The sequence below is a fragment of the Eschrichtius robustus genome, chromosome 18 (genome assembly GCF_028021215.1).
Source record: "Eschrichtius robustus isolate mEscRob2 chromosome 18, mEscRob2.pri, whole genome shotgun sequence".
Taxonomy (NCBI): domain Eukaryota; kingdom Metazoa; phylum Chordata; class Mammalia; order Artiodactyla; family Eschrichtiidae; genus Eschrichtius; species Eschrichtius robustus.
The window spans coordinates 692,293-705,193 of record NC_090841.1 but is presented as its reverse complement, the minus strand read 5'-3'; the positions used below and the strand labels follow the sequence as shown (position 1 = coordinate 705,193).

General features: G+C 37.8%; 1 protein-coding gene across 1 annotated transcript in view; it reads right to left on the bottom strand.

The window, feature by feature from the left end:
* Window positions 1–12,901, bottom strand: part of RNF17 (ring finger protein 17) — a 116,987-nt gene that overhangs the window by 29,893 nt on the left and 74,193 nt on the right. Inside the window, exons 23-26 of the mRNA XM_068527037.1 lie at window positions 6,107–6,197; window positions 4,757–4,872; window positions 2,825–3,114; window positions 1,360–1,523 (exon numbers count right to left, since the gene is read on the bottom strand). Of these exons, the coding sequence (XP_068383138.1) occupies window positions 1,360–1,523; window positions 2,825–3,114; window positions 4,757–4,872; window positions 6,107–6,197 (661 nt within the window). The remainder of the gene's footprint in view (window positions 1–1,359; window positions 1,524–2,824; window positions 3,115–4,756; window positions 4,873–6,106; window positions 6,198–12,901) is intronic.

Sequence of the window (12,901 nt, the reverse complement as noted above, 5' to 3'; positions counted from 1 at the left end):
CCCACTCGCGGCAACTAGAGAAACCCCGTGTGCAGCAACAAAGACCCAACACGGCCAAAAATAAATAAATTAAATAAATAAAATTTTTTTAAAAACCTATGAAAATAAATAAATGTATATGTATAACTAAATCACTTTGCTGTACACCTGAAGCTAACACAACATTGTAAATCAACTATACTGCAATAAAAATTTTTAAAAATAAAAATAAAAGATACCTTCCAGGAAAAAAAAAAAAACAACCTTGTAAAGTCTGTATTCCAGCACAAAAAGCACAAGGCTTAGATCAGAAATTTTGGAATCAGATGCTTAGATATGAATTCCAGTACCACCACCCACTGACAGGTTGACCTCGGGGACATCACTGAACATGAGTTTCAATTTTCTTACTGGTAAAATGGGAATAGTAATCTACATCTATGATAGGAAACAAATAAGAAAATACGAACGGGCATATGTGAAAAAAGCTTAGAAACCTGAAGTGCTACGTTATTGTCAGATATCATCATCAAATAGATAATAATCTCCTGTGCAAGTATTAACAAACGACTTTTCTTCTTAATTTTTCCACCCCTCCTAAAACCAAAATCTTCACAGGCTGAAATGTCTCTTGATTTCATTGCTATACTTAAAGTACAATGTAAATGGAGGCATTTTCCATCTATATTTTTATATACACATATTTTCAAAGTACAGTTGACCCTTGAACAACACAGGTTTAAACTATGAGGGTCCACTTACACATGGATTTTTTTCAGTAAAAACCTACTACAGCACTACACGATCGACAGCTGATTGAATCCGCGACACAGAACCGTGGACATGGAAGAATGATATAAATTATACTCAGGTCGGCTACACAGAGTGTCGGCTCCCCAGCCCTAGTGCTGTTCAAGGGTCAACTGTATGCAGCTCTTTCTGACGATTTTAGATGAAACTCAAGTACTATTCTTAGTATTCTGGAAAGGGTAAATTAACCTTAATGTGAAAGGGTAAATTAAGGGGTCCCATAAACAAATTTACTAAGGAGATATAGAATATACTGGAAAATAAGTTGTTTTACTTAGCATCATGCACACAAATAAGGCTGCCAATTACAAATAAGTGGCACCATTAAAGTTTCAGTGGTAAAAATCCCTATCTGGAAATATTTCTTTGTTATTCAGGTTAATAAATATACTTGAAAATAAAGAGGAATTCTAATTACAAATAAATATATAATGCATCTAAGTGATTCTTCTACATGAATGAACTCATTAAAAGATGTTTTAATCAAAATTTCATGTATTTGAACTTGAAAGACCTCTTAATGTTATAGCACTTAGCCTTAAAATAGTCACAAAAGAATTTCAGACTCACCCTGATAGTGCCGCCAATGACTTCCGTTACTTTGCCTCGATACCACAAAGTATCTGATCCCCTTACTGCACAAGCTTCTCCCTTTCTCCAGAAATAAGGCTCCAAAAGACCAAGGCATTTTAAATTACTTTGAATTTCATTCATCATTTTTATTAGTTCAAATTCTGAAGAAATTATTAAAAATAGAAAGCATTTAGGAAAAATTCCCTACCATTTTCAAATGAAGTCATCATCAAACTTTAGTAACTTCATCACTTAGATAACATTAAAAGGAATTAAAAATCAGTCCCCACATAATAGAGCTTTAATAAAAATCTAATTTAGTCAATAGCTTCATTATGTTTCGAAACATACTACTGACTAACAACATGTAAATTATTATTCTGATCTATGGTTACAGACGCAAGCATTATTTTGGAAGTGCAAGAATCATTAAAAGCTCTTTGTTATTTGATGCTTAGATACAGCATCGTGCTGCGGGTATAATATTAAAACTCTAATATTGCTACTTCCTGCTAATTGGCTCATTATTTCCACAGTAAATTTATATGCCCGTAACTGATGCCAGAGAGGGCAAGCTCTGGTGTCAGTTCCTATAACAGTTCTACTACTTTAGTTGCGAGCTCCTGGGCATAAGCCTCAGTCTGTTCCTCTGTAAACTGGGTGTAATAGTGCTAGCCCACATTATCAGTATTGCAGGGGATTGGAAGTAAGGCATCTGGCAACCAGTTCTAGCTATGATTATTTACACACGTCAAGCAAAGTTTCTGGATTAAGTACTGTTGCTAGAGGTCTGAAACACTACTCACTTCTAGAATAGCCAACTACACAGAGTTAGTCTGGTTTTCAAAGTAAAAAACAGTATTTAGCAGATCAACACATGAGACAAAAATTTCAACAAATTCGTAGCCCCCATACCCCTATCCGTAGGTGGACTTACTATGAAGCTAACGGAGCTTAAGTCCCGTGAAAGCTAGAGCTGCTGTGAGTCATCAAGTGTCCTGGACACACTCAGGTTGTAGAAAGGAACCATTAGTACATAAGCTAAAGAGATCTCAGGAAGGACCTGAATCTCAAATGGCCCTGACTCTCCAGTCATTTGTTGTGACTTCTTTTCTCACTTTTAAACGAATATAAACGTTTGTATTCTTTTTTCTTAGAGAGCCTCCAAACTTGTAAAACTGGAACCTGTCCCCCCATGCTTATCTTAGGCCCTATGTTTATCCATTCCCAACGTCTCAATAAATGATTTTCATGTGCTAGGCATTGTGCAAAGCACTTTTCATGCATTATTTCATTTAAACCTCACAACAACTCAGTGAAAAAGAGGTTCAGAAGGTTAAATATCTGCCCAAGGAATTTCAATCCATGTGTATTTTACTAGAGATATTCCCTTCCAATTAAAATTCTCCAGTAGTAAAAGCGACCACTTTTACAGAATACTGCATAATGTGAAAGATCTTACCTGATAATTTAGGTACCACAAATATAGTTCCATCATCACCGATGCAGCTGACTACTGCCTCAAATACTTTCTCGTTAGGAATAGCTGGTGGTTTATAGCATCCAGTGGTTCTTGGTTCTAGAATTTTCTCCTTAAATTCAGACACCTTGTGTTCACTGAGAATATCAGCAGCTTTTTTGTCAGGGTCAGCGTTCATTTTAATACACTTAGTAACCACTGACTCTCCTTGTACCAGTGGGATTTCCAGAGACTTCTGGGATAATGAATGGCTGTTATCTAATTTATTAGGTCTGTAACATGCAAAAAAGAATATATCTAACCATGAGCAAATAAAAAAATTCTGGGAAAACAATATAAAAAGAATCCTTCAAATATACTTGAAGGATTAGTCTAGTCTAATTAGTCTAGGATATCCCAGTCTAATTTGTTACATAAAAATGAGCATACTTTAAGTTATAATGAAAATTATGTTAAATTATGCATGAGCTTGATGATAATAAAGCAATATAATTTCACTTAAATGCATTAAATTACTATCCCATATTTACATGCTAGTCTCTCTTAAAAGCTTCTATTAAGTATATCCCAAGTATCATACCATTAACTAGATGTTATTGGGAAATACAACAGCTTCAAGTTGATTCTAATTTAGCTCAAAGACAGATCATACATGTGGCAAGTTATCAACATTCATAAAGTAATACAAAGATAATGAGTCCCTTAAAAAATGTGGTTTTTCCATACTATTCAGATATTAAGTGTTAGTGGTAACATGCTATATTCATTCATAATTGCTTTACTTCCTGTTATTCCCTTCCAATTAAAAAACATGCCTATAAAAAACCCTAGAAGGAAATATTAACATTGTTTATGTTAGAAAAATTATGGCAGATTTTTGTTTCTTCCACTTTCCTGTATTTTCTTTCAAAAGGAAATGAGCACTGATAAGATAACAGCTGCATAATTCCTCAACTAACACTACTCCCTCATCACCCCCAGCCTTGAGGTAGTAGTTTTAGTGCCAGAAAAGTAGAAAACAACATTAAATTAGTGGCAGATATTGTTAGTTAATATAAACTTGCCCAGCATTTTTCACTTTAACATTTCTTTCAGCGGAGAACTGTGTTAGCCTGAAGTCAGTGAATGCAGGCCTAGATGCAGAGCCTGGCTGCCAGCCAAGGCCCGGGCAGTGAAGTCAGCATCTACCACACCTGGCCAACTACCTCGGCTTCCGTATTATTTCTGATCTCTCATTCTCCTTCCATTTCATCAAGATTGGGGTCCTGATCCAAATAAGGTAAGGTATAATAATCTAAGATAAAAAAAGAGATCTGGCCATGTATGGTAGAAGGTGACCACTTGGAACATGTATCTGCAATTCTAATATACCTCTACCTCTAGAAGGAAAAAGATAAAAAGAGGAAACCAGGGCTACAGTTATATCCTGATCCTTCTCCCCTTGGACCAAAGGTATTTAAACCCCAAATTTAGTATCAGAAAGGATCTTTACATGTAAGTATTGTTCAATTACTTTTTTTGCTACTCATTTGCTACCTATATCACACAAATATATTTTGGTATATACCTACCAGAATTTCCAACATAAAGCTTAAACATTTCTGCCTAAGCAAATGAGGCCAAAGGGTTCAGATCTGGTACCCACTGTGTAATTCTCTTTTCCTTTGGTTTAAAGTGTATTGATAAACGCCAGAGCAAAGGGGAAAGTATAAAGGCAAAAATGTCTAGGGATTTAAACATTTAGCAATTCTGAATGAATTTACTTCTAAGCTGGCTCCTCAGGATTAGGTTATAAATCATTTTTAAGAGCAAACAAGAGGCAATTCAGGTCTGAGCACACACAGATACGAAGATTTACGCAGGCAAATAAGAAGCCTCCATCACAAAATGATGTTTTAAAAAAATAGTCTATACCTTGTTTCTCTCAAAGCCAAACCCTTTTTAATCAAATATTTGGAAACATCAACACACTCTCCTTTGTCATCTCTGCAGAAAATTTTCACAGGTAATGGCCATGTTGTGTTGTTTTCCTGCAGTGATTTAAGAGCAGAGTAAATATGAGACACAAAAACGCAACTTCGTATAAACATTACACTTTTCACAGGTATTCCCTCCACACTTCTCCATGCCAGAAAGAAAAATTCCCAACCAAGTAATTTTGATATCAGAACATATCAGAGAGAAAACAGCATGGAAGACAGTCAACAGAGAAAGACAGTTGTTTTGTGAAGTCTATCAGGAAGACTTCACTGTCCAGGTGAAAAATACCAAGTGGAGGAGAAAAAAGGACGACTGAAAACTTTGTTTTCCATCCCAGATTGGGGAGGGAGGAAAACATCCTCAATTACAAGTTCTCTATTCTCCTGAATTCTTTGTAATTATAGAACTAAAATATATTTTCACAGGTGTGCCTTTTTTCTCCTGTGAAAAGCCAAAGAAAGAACTACAAAACGTATATTCTGTTTTATATGGAATTATAAAAATGGGGAAAGTACACAAAGAAAAAATTAACATGGAAAGAATTACTTACAAGAAAATTCTAATCATTAATGCAATAAAATGTATCAAATTAGAAAAAAGTTAAGGAGACAAGGAATATTTCTTAGTGTTCTGAAAGGACATGTCCTATATATGTATCCTCTTCTCAAATCGGCACTCATACAAACACCTTTTATGATGTACAGTTAATATGATTTCACTAGAAGCCTAACTACCAATTTGTAAAGAATATCAAAGGCTTCAGAACTGCACTCTAGCATACATACCTTTTGGTTTTTAATATGCAAATTATAAACTCAAGAATATTAGTTTAGAAAAGTTTTGATTCACTCATATAATCATTTACAGTACATATCTATTATGAAACAGGAGTTACAGTGTTTTTTATCGGCCAGGTCGTGCGGCTTGCAGGATCTTAGTTCCCTGACCAAGGACAGAACCTGGGCCCTTGGCAGTGAAAGCATGGAGTCCTAACCACTGGACTGCCAGCAAATTCCCAAACAGGCGTGATAACTTGAAGACCAAAAAAAGGTTGCAAAAAAATATCCAAATAGGGAATTCCCTGACGGTCCAGTGGTTAGGACTCCACGCTTCCACTGCAGGGGGCACAGGTTCGATCCATGGTCGGGGAACTAAGATCCCACATGCCACACAGCCAAAAAAAAAATCCAAACAGCCTACTATTATTTTCTCAACAAAATAAATGGTCTTGTAGAAAATGTCAATGAAATAACCAGTACACATCTACTGCACCTGTTCACACACCTGTATGATGATGGTTGCTACGGCTCCAGTGAGGTACAGTGAGAGACAGTCACAGGCTGTCGCTGTCCACTTGTCACTCCCACCAGCTGGTCTAAAACAAAAAATGACAACTTGTTTTATAACAAATAGCATAGGATATAGAAACATAAAAGAACCATCATATACAAATATATTTGAACCAACTACATATGTAGTGAGAAGTCAATTTAAACATGGCTTTGTATTATTCTCACAATTTTCTTCCCCATTTTCATAGCCTTTTATTCATCCCTCTATTGTAGCTACAGCCCAAGTTACATGCTAAGTTATTTATGTACATCTGTTCTGAAGCTACACTGAGAACTCTTAAAAAAGTAGATGTGTTTTAAGTTTTTTAAAGCTATTATATACACTTTATATATGCTAACTACACTATAAACTCAGAGAGCAGGGATAATGTATTGTGTGTTATGTGTACACACATTTGATTCTTGAACAATGTGGGGGTCAGGGGTGCTGACCCCCCGTGCAGTCAGAAACCTGTGTGTAACTTCACGATCGGCCCTGCATATCTGTAGCTCTGCATCCAGATACAACCAACCACGGACATGTAGTGCCATAGTATGTATTTACCATTTACGTATAAGAGGACCTGTGCAGTTCAAACCTGAGTTAAGGCTCATCTGTATATTGTGTGTTGTATGAGTCATGTCCATCACATCTCCAATGCCTAGGACAGTGCCCAGCTCACAGAAGGCACGCCAAAAATATTTAATGGAAATACAAATAGAACAGTCCCTTTGTAATGATGATTTCTCTGCCCAAATATTTTTGGAAGATTTTTTCTGGAATTTAAAGCTAATATGAATTACTACCCATGAATATTAGCCTCAATTATTTTTAGAAAATTTATTTTTAATATTCATGGTAAAAAGCGTTCAATAAATATTTGACAGATCAATGAAGAGCAGAGTATCAACTTCATCATCTATTTTAGTTTGCAAAGTTGAAACTGAGTGACTTTAGATGTTTCTAACCATCAAAATCCACCCCCAAAGAATAAAGAACTAGTACCACTGAAGAGATTACAGGTAAATACTGCAGGCTCTGAAGGCTCTCTAGAAATGGCTTCTAGATCTGGAGTTTCATTAGAGCTGCCCCATCCTCTGAGTAAATGACCAATGTGGCCAATCTTTTCACATTAAATGGTTTATGTGAGTGAACTAAAGAAATCAACTGTGTATGTAGTTTGACCAAATAGGATTTAGTAAAATTATTTATTAAGAAGCCCAAACAGTGTTCTTATGAGCTAATAAGAAGCTTATATTATCAGTGACGCCTTGAATTAGTTATCATTTTTTATTTATGATGGTATACAGATAATATCAGCATTCACACATCATTAAGGTTTTCCTATGATTTATTAAGAATACACATTTTAAAATATTAACTTTTGAACATCTGAAAGTATTTACAACATTTCAAAAAATCTATGGCATGTATCCATGAAACTGTATGTTTTCAGTTGAGAAAGATAAAAAAGTTCTGGAGATGGACAGTGGTAAAGGTTCCATTACTTCAAGTCATGGAACTGTACACTTAAAAATGATAAATTTTATGTTAATGTATATTTTACCACTATAAAAAGAAATCTATAAAAAAGATTTCTCGGAAGGGTAGTAAACCATAGTGGTTAGAACTCCGGTTCCAGAATCAGAACTTTTATAATCCTAGTTCAACAGTTTGGTGTATTACTCCGGATTATAAAATATTTAACCTCTTAAAGACTCAATTTCCTTATCTTTAAATAATACTTTTTATCTACATAGCTTAAAGGTCTGCTGTGATGATTAAGTAAAATAATGCCTGTTAAGGCAATTAATACAGGGTCTAGACATGCTTAAGGTTAGCTATTATTAGACTCTTGAAACGGTGGTATTCCATTACAGTCCATAAGACGTAATTCAAGGTGTCAATAGGAATGCATTCTCTACAAGAGGGGTCCCCAGCCTCCAGGGTGCGGACTGGTCCGCGGTCTGTTAGGAACCGGGCCGCACAGCAGGAGGTGAGTGGTGGGCGAGCAAGCAAAGTGTCATCTGCCGCTTCCCATCGCTCGTGTTACCACCTGAACCATCGCGCGCATCACCACCTGAAATATACCCCCCACCCTGTCCATGGAAAAACCGTCTTCCATGAAACCGGTCCCTGGTGCCAAAAAGGTTGGAGACTGCTGCTCTACAATACTGGGTACAATTAAGGGACTGATAGAATTCTGTTCTATCAATGAACAGAGTCTCCACAACAAAGGGTAAAAGGACAGCATCAAGATAGGGAGGAGAGACAGAGACACATTCTCGCCAAGGAAAGACCCACGCCCCAGCTGCAGCGATCCAGAATCAGGAGGGACCACAAAGGAGGTAGGGATCTGAGCTCTACGTGAGGCATGCCAACTGATACTGAGCAGGGTCCTGTAGGGTGCCTGGGCACAAAAACTTTGTGTTCCCCATTTTTTTGATTATAGGAACTACCCTTCACTTGGCATCACGACCTCTACATCCTGTACAGGACAGAGTCCCCAGAACACCTGGCTTTGAAAACCAACAGGGAAAATGACCAGGAAAACTACAGAACTGCAGAGAACATGATGCTGAAAGCTCAGCTTTTCTGTACACTGGTGCTGAACTGAATCTTGGAGACAGAGTTTTTGGTGAAGTAGAAAAGGATAGCTTTATCACTTTGCCAAGCAAAGGGGGAAACAGAGGGCTACTGCCTCGAAAAACTATGTGTTCCAACTTGGAGAGGATAGTGAGAAGTTTTATAGTAATGGTTCAGGGCTTTCCTGATGGTGCAGTGGTTAAGAATCCACCTGCCAATGCAGGGGACACAGGTTCGAGCCCTGGTCCAGGAAGATCCCACATGCAGTGGAGCAACTAAGCCCATGCACCACAACTACTAAGCCTGCGCTCTAGAGCCTGAGAGCCACAACTACTGAGCCTGTGTGCCACAACTACTGAAGCCCACACACCTAGAGCCCGTGCTCCGCAACAAGAGAAGCCACAATGAGAAGTCCATGCGCTGCAACGAAGAGTAGCCCCTGCTCGCTGCAACTAGAGAAAAGCCGACATGCAGCAACAAAGACCCAACGCAGCCAAAAAAAAAAAAAAAAAACAAAAAAAAACAATCGTTCAAAGAGGGCATGACCAGCTCATGGACATTCTTCTGATGGGTTGGTAGTGACATAAGTCAGCATCAGCATCATCAACCTTCAGGTTCCAACTGGTCTGGGGTCTACAGGCTTGTGGGCAGCATACCATCATTAATCGTTAACTTCTCCCACCTGGAGGGGGTTTCAGTATCTCCAAAACAGCTCAAAGATATTGTTGTTTATCCACTGATGGGGAACCAGGACCTTGCCCCAAGGCTGCACTACTGTTTCTCTTGACTGTTTTTCCCTGGTCTCGCATCCCCTCCCTTCCCTAATTAACAACTGCTTGAATCTGCCCGTTGAAACTCAGGTCATGGAGGCTGAATGAAAGCTATTTCCTGTAATCAAAGAAATGGGGGACACAGAAAGTCTTTGTGCCCGGGAGCCCCATAGGGCCCTGCTTGGTATTAAACAGAAAAACCTGCTCTTAAAGGGCCTGTGCCCAAACTCACTCAACCTAAAAACAAGTGCAAAAACACCAGATTGAAAACGGCATGGGCCACACATGAAGAGGACCCACTTACTAAATCTTAAAGCGTCTACTGGAGAGGGAGAAACCAGCTGGGATGCCCCCTAGGGACTGAGACACTAGCAGCAGCCTTTTTTGTGATCTCAGGCTACCTTGCTATCACTAGCACTGAAATTCTCCCTCTAACCTGTTAGCACTAACGGGTCTGCCCTGCTGAGAGCCCTGCCCACCTGAGCCTCAGCTGGGCCTCACAGCCACGCGAGCAACAGCCCTGCCCACCAGCACGCCACAGCAGCCGCTGCCCTGCCACAATAGGAGGGCACACAGAGCCCACAGAGGGGACACCCGTTGAGTGCCAGGCTGCGGTGGCCAGGCAGGACTGTACCCCTGAGTCCCACTGAGCATCTCCTAAATAAGGCCACTCTTTCAAGACTGGAAGAGATAGCTGATTTATCTAATACATACGAACAAACAGAGAATTAGGCAAAAAGAGGAGACACAGGAACATGTTCCAACCAAAAAAACAGATTAAAACCTCAGAAAAAGAACTAAACAAAACAGAGATAAGCAATGGACCTGGTAAAGACTGAAAAGTAATCATCATAAAGATGCTCACCAAACGCAGGAGAAGAATGGATGAACACCATGAGAACTTCAACAAAGAGACGGAAAATATAAGAAAGAACCAAACAGAAGTTGTAACTGAATGAAAAATGCACTAGAGGGGTTCAACAGCAGACAGGATGAGGACAAAGAGCGAATCAGCAAGCAGGAGACAAAGCAGTGGAGCTCACCCAGACAGAGCAGCAAAATGCAGAAAAAAAGAAGTGAAGATAACTTACAAAACTTTGGAGACAACAAGTGGAATAAACATTTGCATTATAGGAGTCCTAGAAGATGAAGACAACAAAGAGAGAAACAAAGGACCAGAAAAATTATTTGAAGAAATAGCGGCTAAAACTTCCCTAATCTGAGGAAGGAAACAGACACCCAGGTCCAGGAAGCCCAAGAGAGTTCTAATAAGATGAACCCAAAGGATCACATCAAGACACACTATAATTAAAATGGTAAAAGTTAAGGATAAAGAGAAAATCCTAAAAGCAGCAAGAGAAAAACAACTTGTTATGTACACGGGAATCCCCATGAGGCAATGAGCAGATTTTTCAGCAGCAACTTCAAAGGCCAGAAGGGAGTGGCATGACTATTCAAAGTGCTGAAAGAAAAAAACTTCCAACTAAGAATTCTCTACCCAGCAATGTTTTCATTCAGAATTGAAGGAGAGATTAAGAGTTTCCCAGATAAGCAAAAGTTAAAGGAGTTCATCATCACTAAACCAGCCCTACAAGAAATGTTAAAGGGATTTCTTTAAGCTGAAAAGAAAATGGCACTAATTAATAATAAGAAAACATACAAAAGTAAAAATCTGACTGAAGATGGTATAATAAAAGTAGTGGATCAATCATTTATAAAGCTAGCATGAAGGTTAAAAGATAAAAGTAGTAAAATTAATCAGAAGAAAGGACACACACAGACTGAGAGTGAAGTTATAAAAAAAGATATTCCATGCAAATGGAAATAAAAAGAAAGCTGGAGTAGCTATACTCAGACAAAAGAGACTTTAAAACAAAGATTGTAATAAAAGACAAAGAAGAGCATTACATAATGATAAAGGAGTCAATCCAGCAAGAAGATGTAACATTTATAAATGTATATGCACCCAACAGAGGAGCATCAAAATATATAAAGCAAACACTGATGGACTTAAAGGGAGAAATTGAAAGCAATACTATAAAGGTAAGGGACATTACCACCCCACTTGCATCAATGGATAGATCATCCAGACCAAAAACAGTAAGGAAACAGCAGATTTAAATAACACGTTAGACCACATGGACTTAACAGATATATGTAGAACATTCCATCCAAAAGCAGCAGAATACACATTCTTCTCAAGTGCACATGTAACATTCTCCAGGGTAGATGACATGTTAGTTTACAAAACAAGTCTCAATAAATTCAAGAAAATAAAACCGTATCAGGCATCTTCTCCAACCACAATGGTATGAAACTATAAATCAATCACAAGGGAAAAAAAAATGGGAAAAACCACAAAAACATGGAGATTAAACAACATGCTACTGCACACCCAATAGGTCACTGGAGAAATCAAATACCTAGTGACAAATGAAAACAGAAATACAACATACCAAAAATCTACAAAACACAGCAAAAGCAGCTCCAAGAGGGAAGTTCATAGCAATTAGGCCTACCTCAAGAAACAAGAAAAATCTCAAATAAACCAACTTTACACCTAAAGGAACTAGAAAAAGAAGAATAAACAAAACCCAAAATTAGTAGCAGGGGGGAAATAATAAAGATCAGAGCAGAAATAAATGAAATAGAGACCCCCCCCCCCAAAAAAAACCCCCAATAGAAATGGCCAACAAAACTAAGAACTGCCTCTTTGAAAAGATAAGCAAAATCAACAAAACTTTAGCTAGACTCACCAAGGAAAAAAAAGAGAGAAGACTCAAATAAATAAAATCAGAAATGAAAGAGGGGATGTTAACAACTGATACCACAGAAATACAAAGGATCATAAGAGACTATTAACAATTATATGCCAACAAAATGGACAACCTAGGAGAAAAGGATAAATTTCTGGAACCACACAATCTTAGCAACTGAATCATGAAGAAATAGAAAACGTGAATAGACTCATTACTAGCAAGGGAATTGAAACAGTAATTAAAAAAAAATCTCCCAACTAACAAAAGCCCAGGAGTAGACAACTTCACTGGTGAATTCTACCAAACATTCAAAGAAAAATGTTTTGAAGAATTCTCAAACTCTTCCAAAAAACTGAAGAGGAGAGAAACCTTCCAAACACATTTTATGAAGCCAGTATTTCCCTGACACCAAAACCATACAAGGACACCACAAGAAAAGAAAATTGCAGGTCAATATTTCTGATGAACATAGATGCAAAGATTGTCAACAAAATATTAGCAAACAATACATTAAAAGGGTCATATATCACAATCAAGTGGATTTATTCCAGCAGTGTAAGGATGGCCCAGCATCCACAAATTAATCAACGTGGTACATACATTAACAGAATGAAGGATAAAACCATATAATC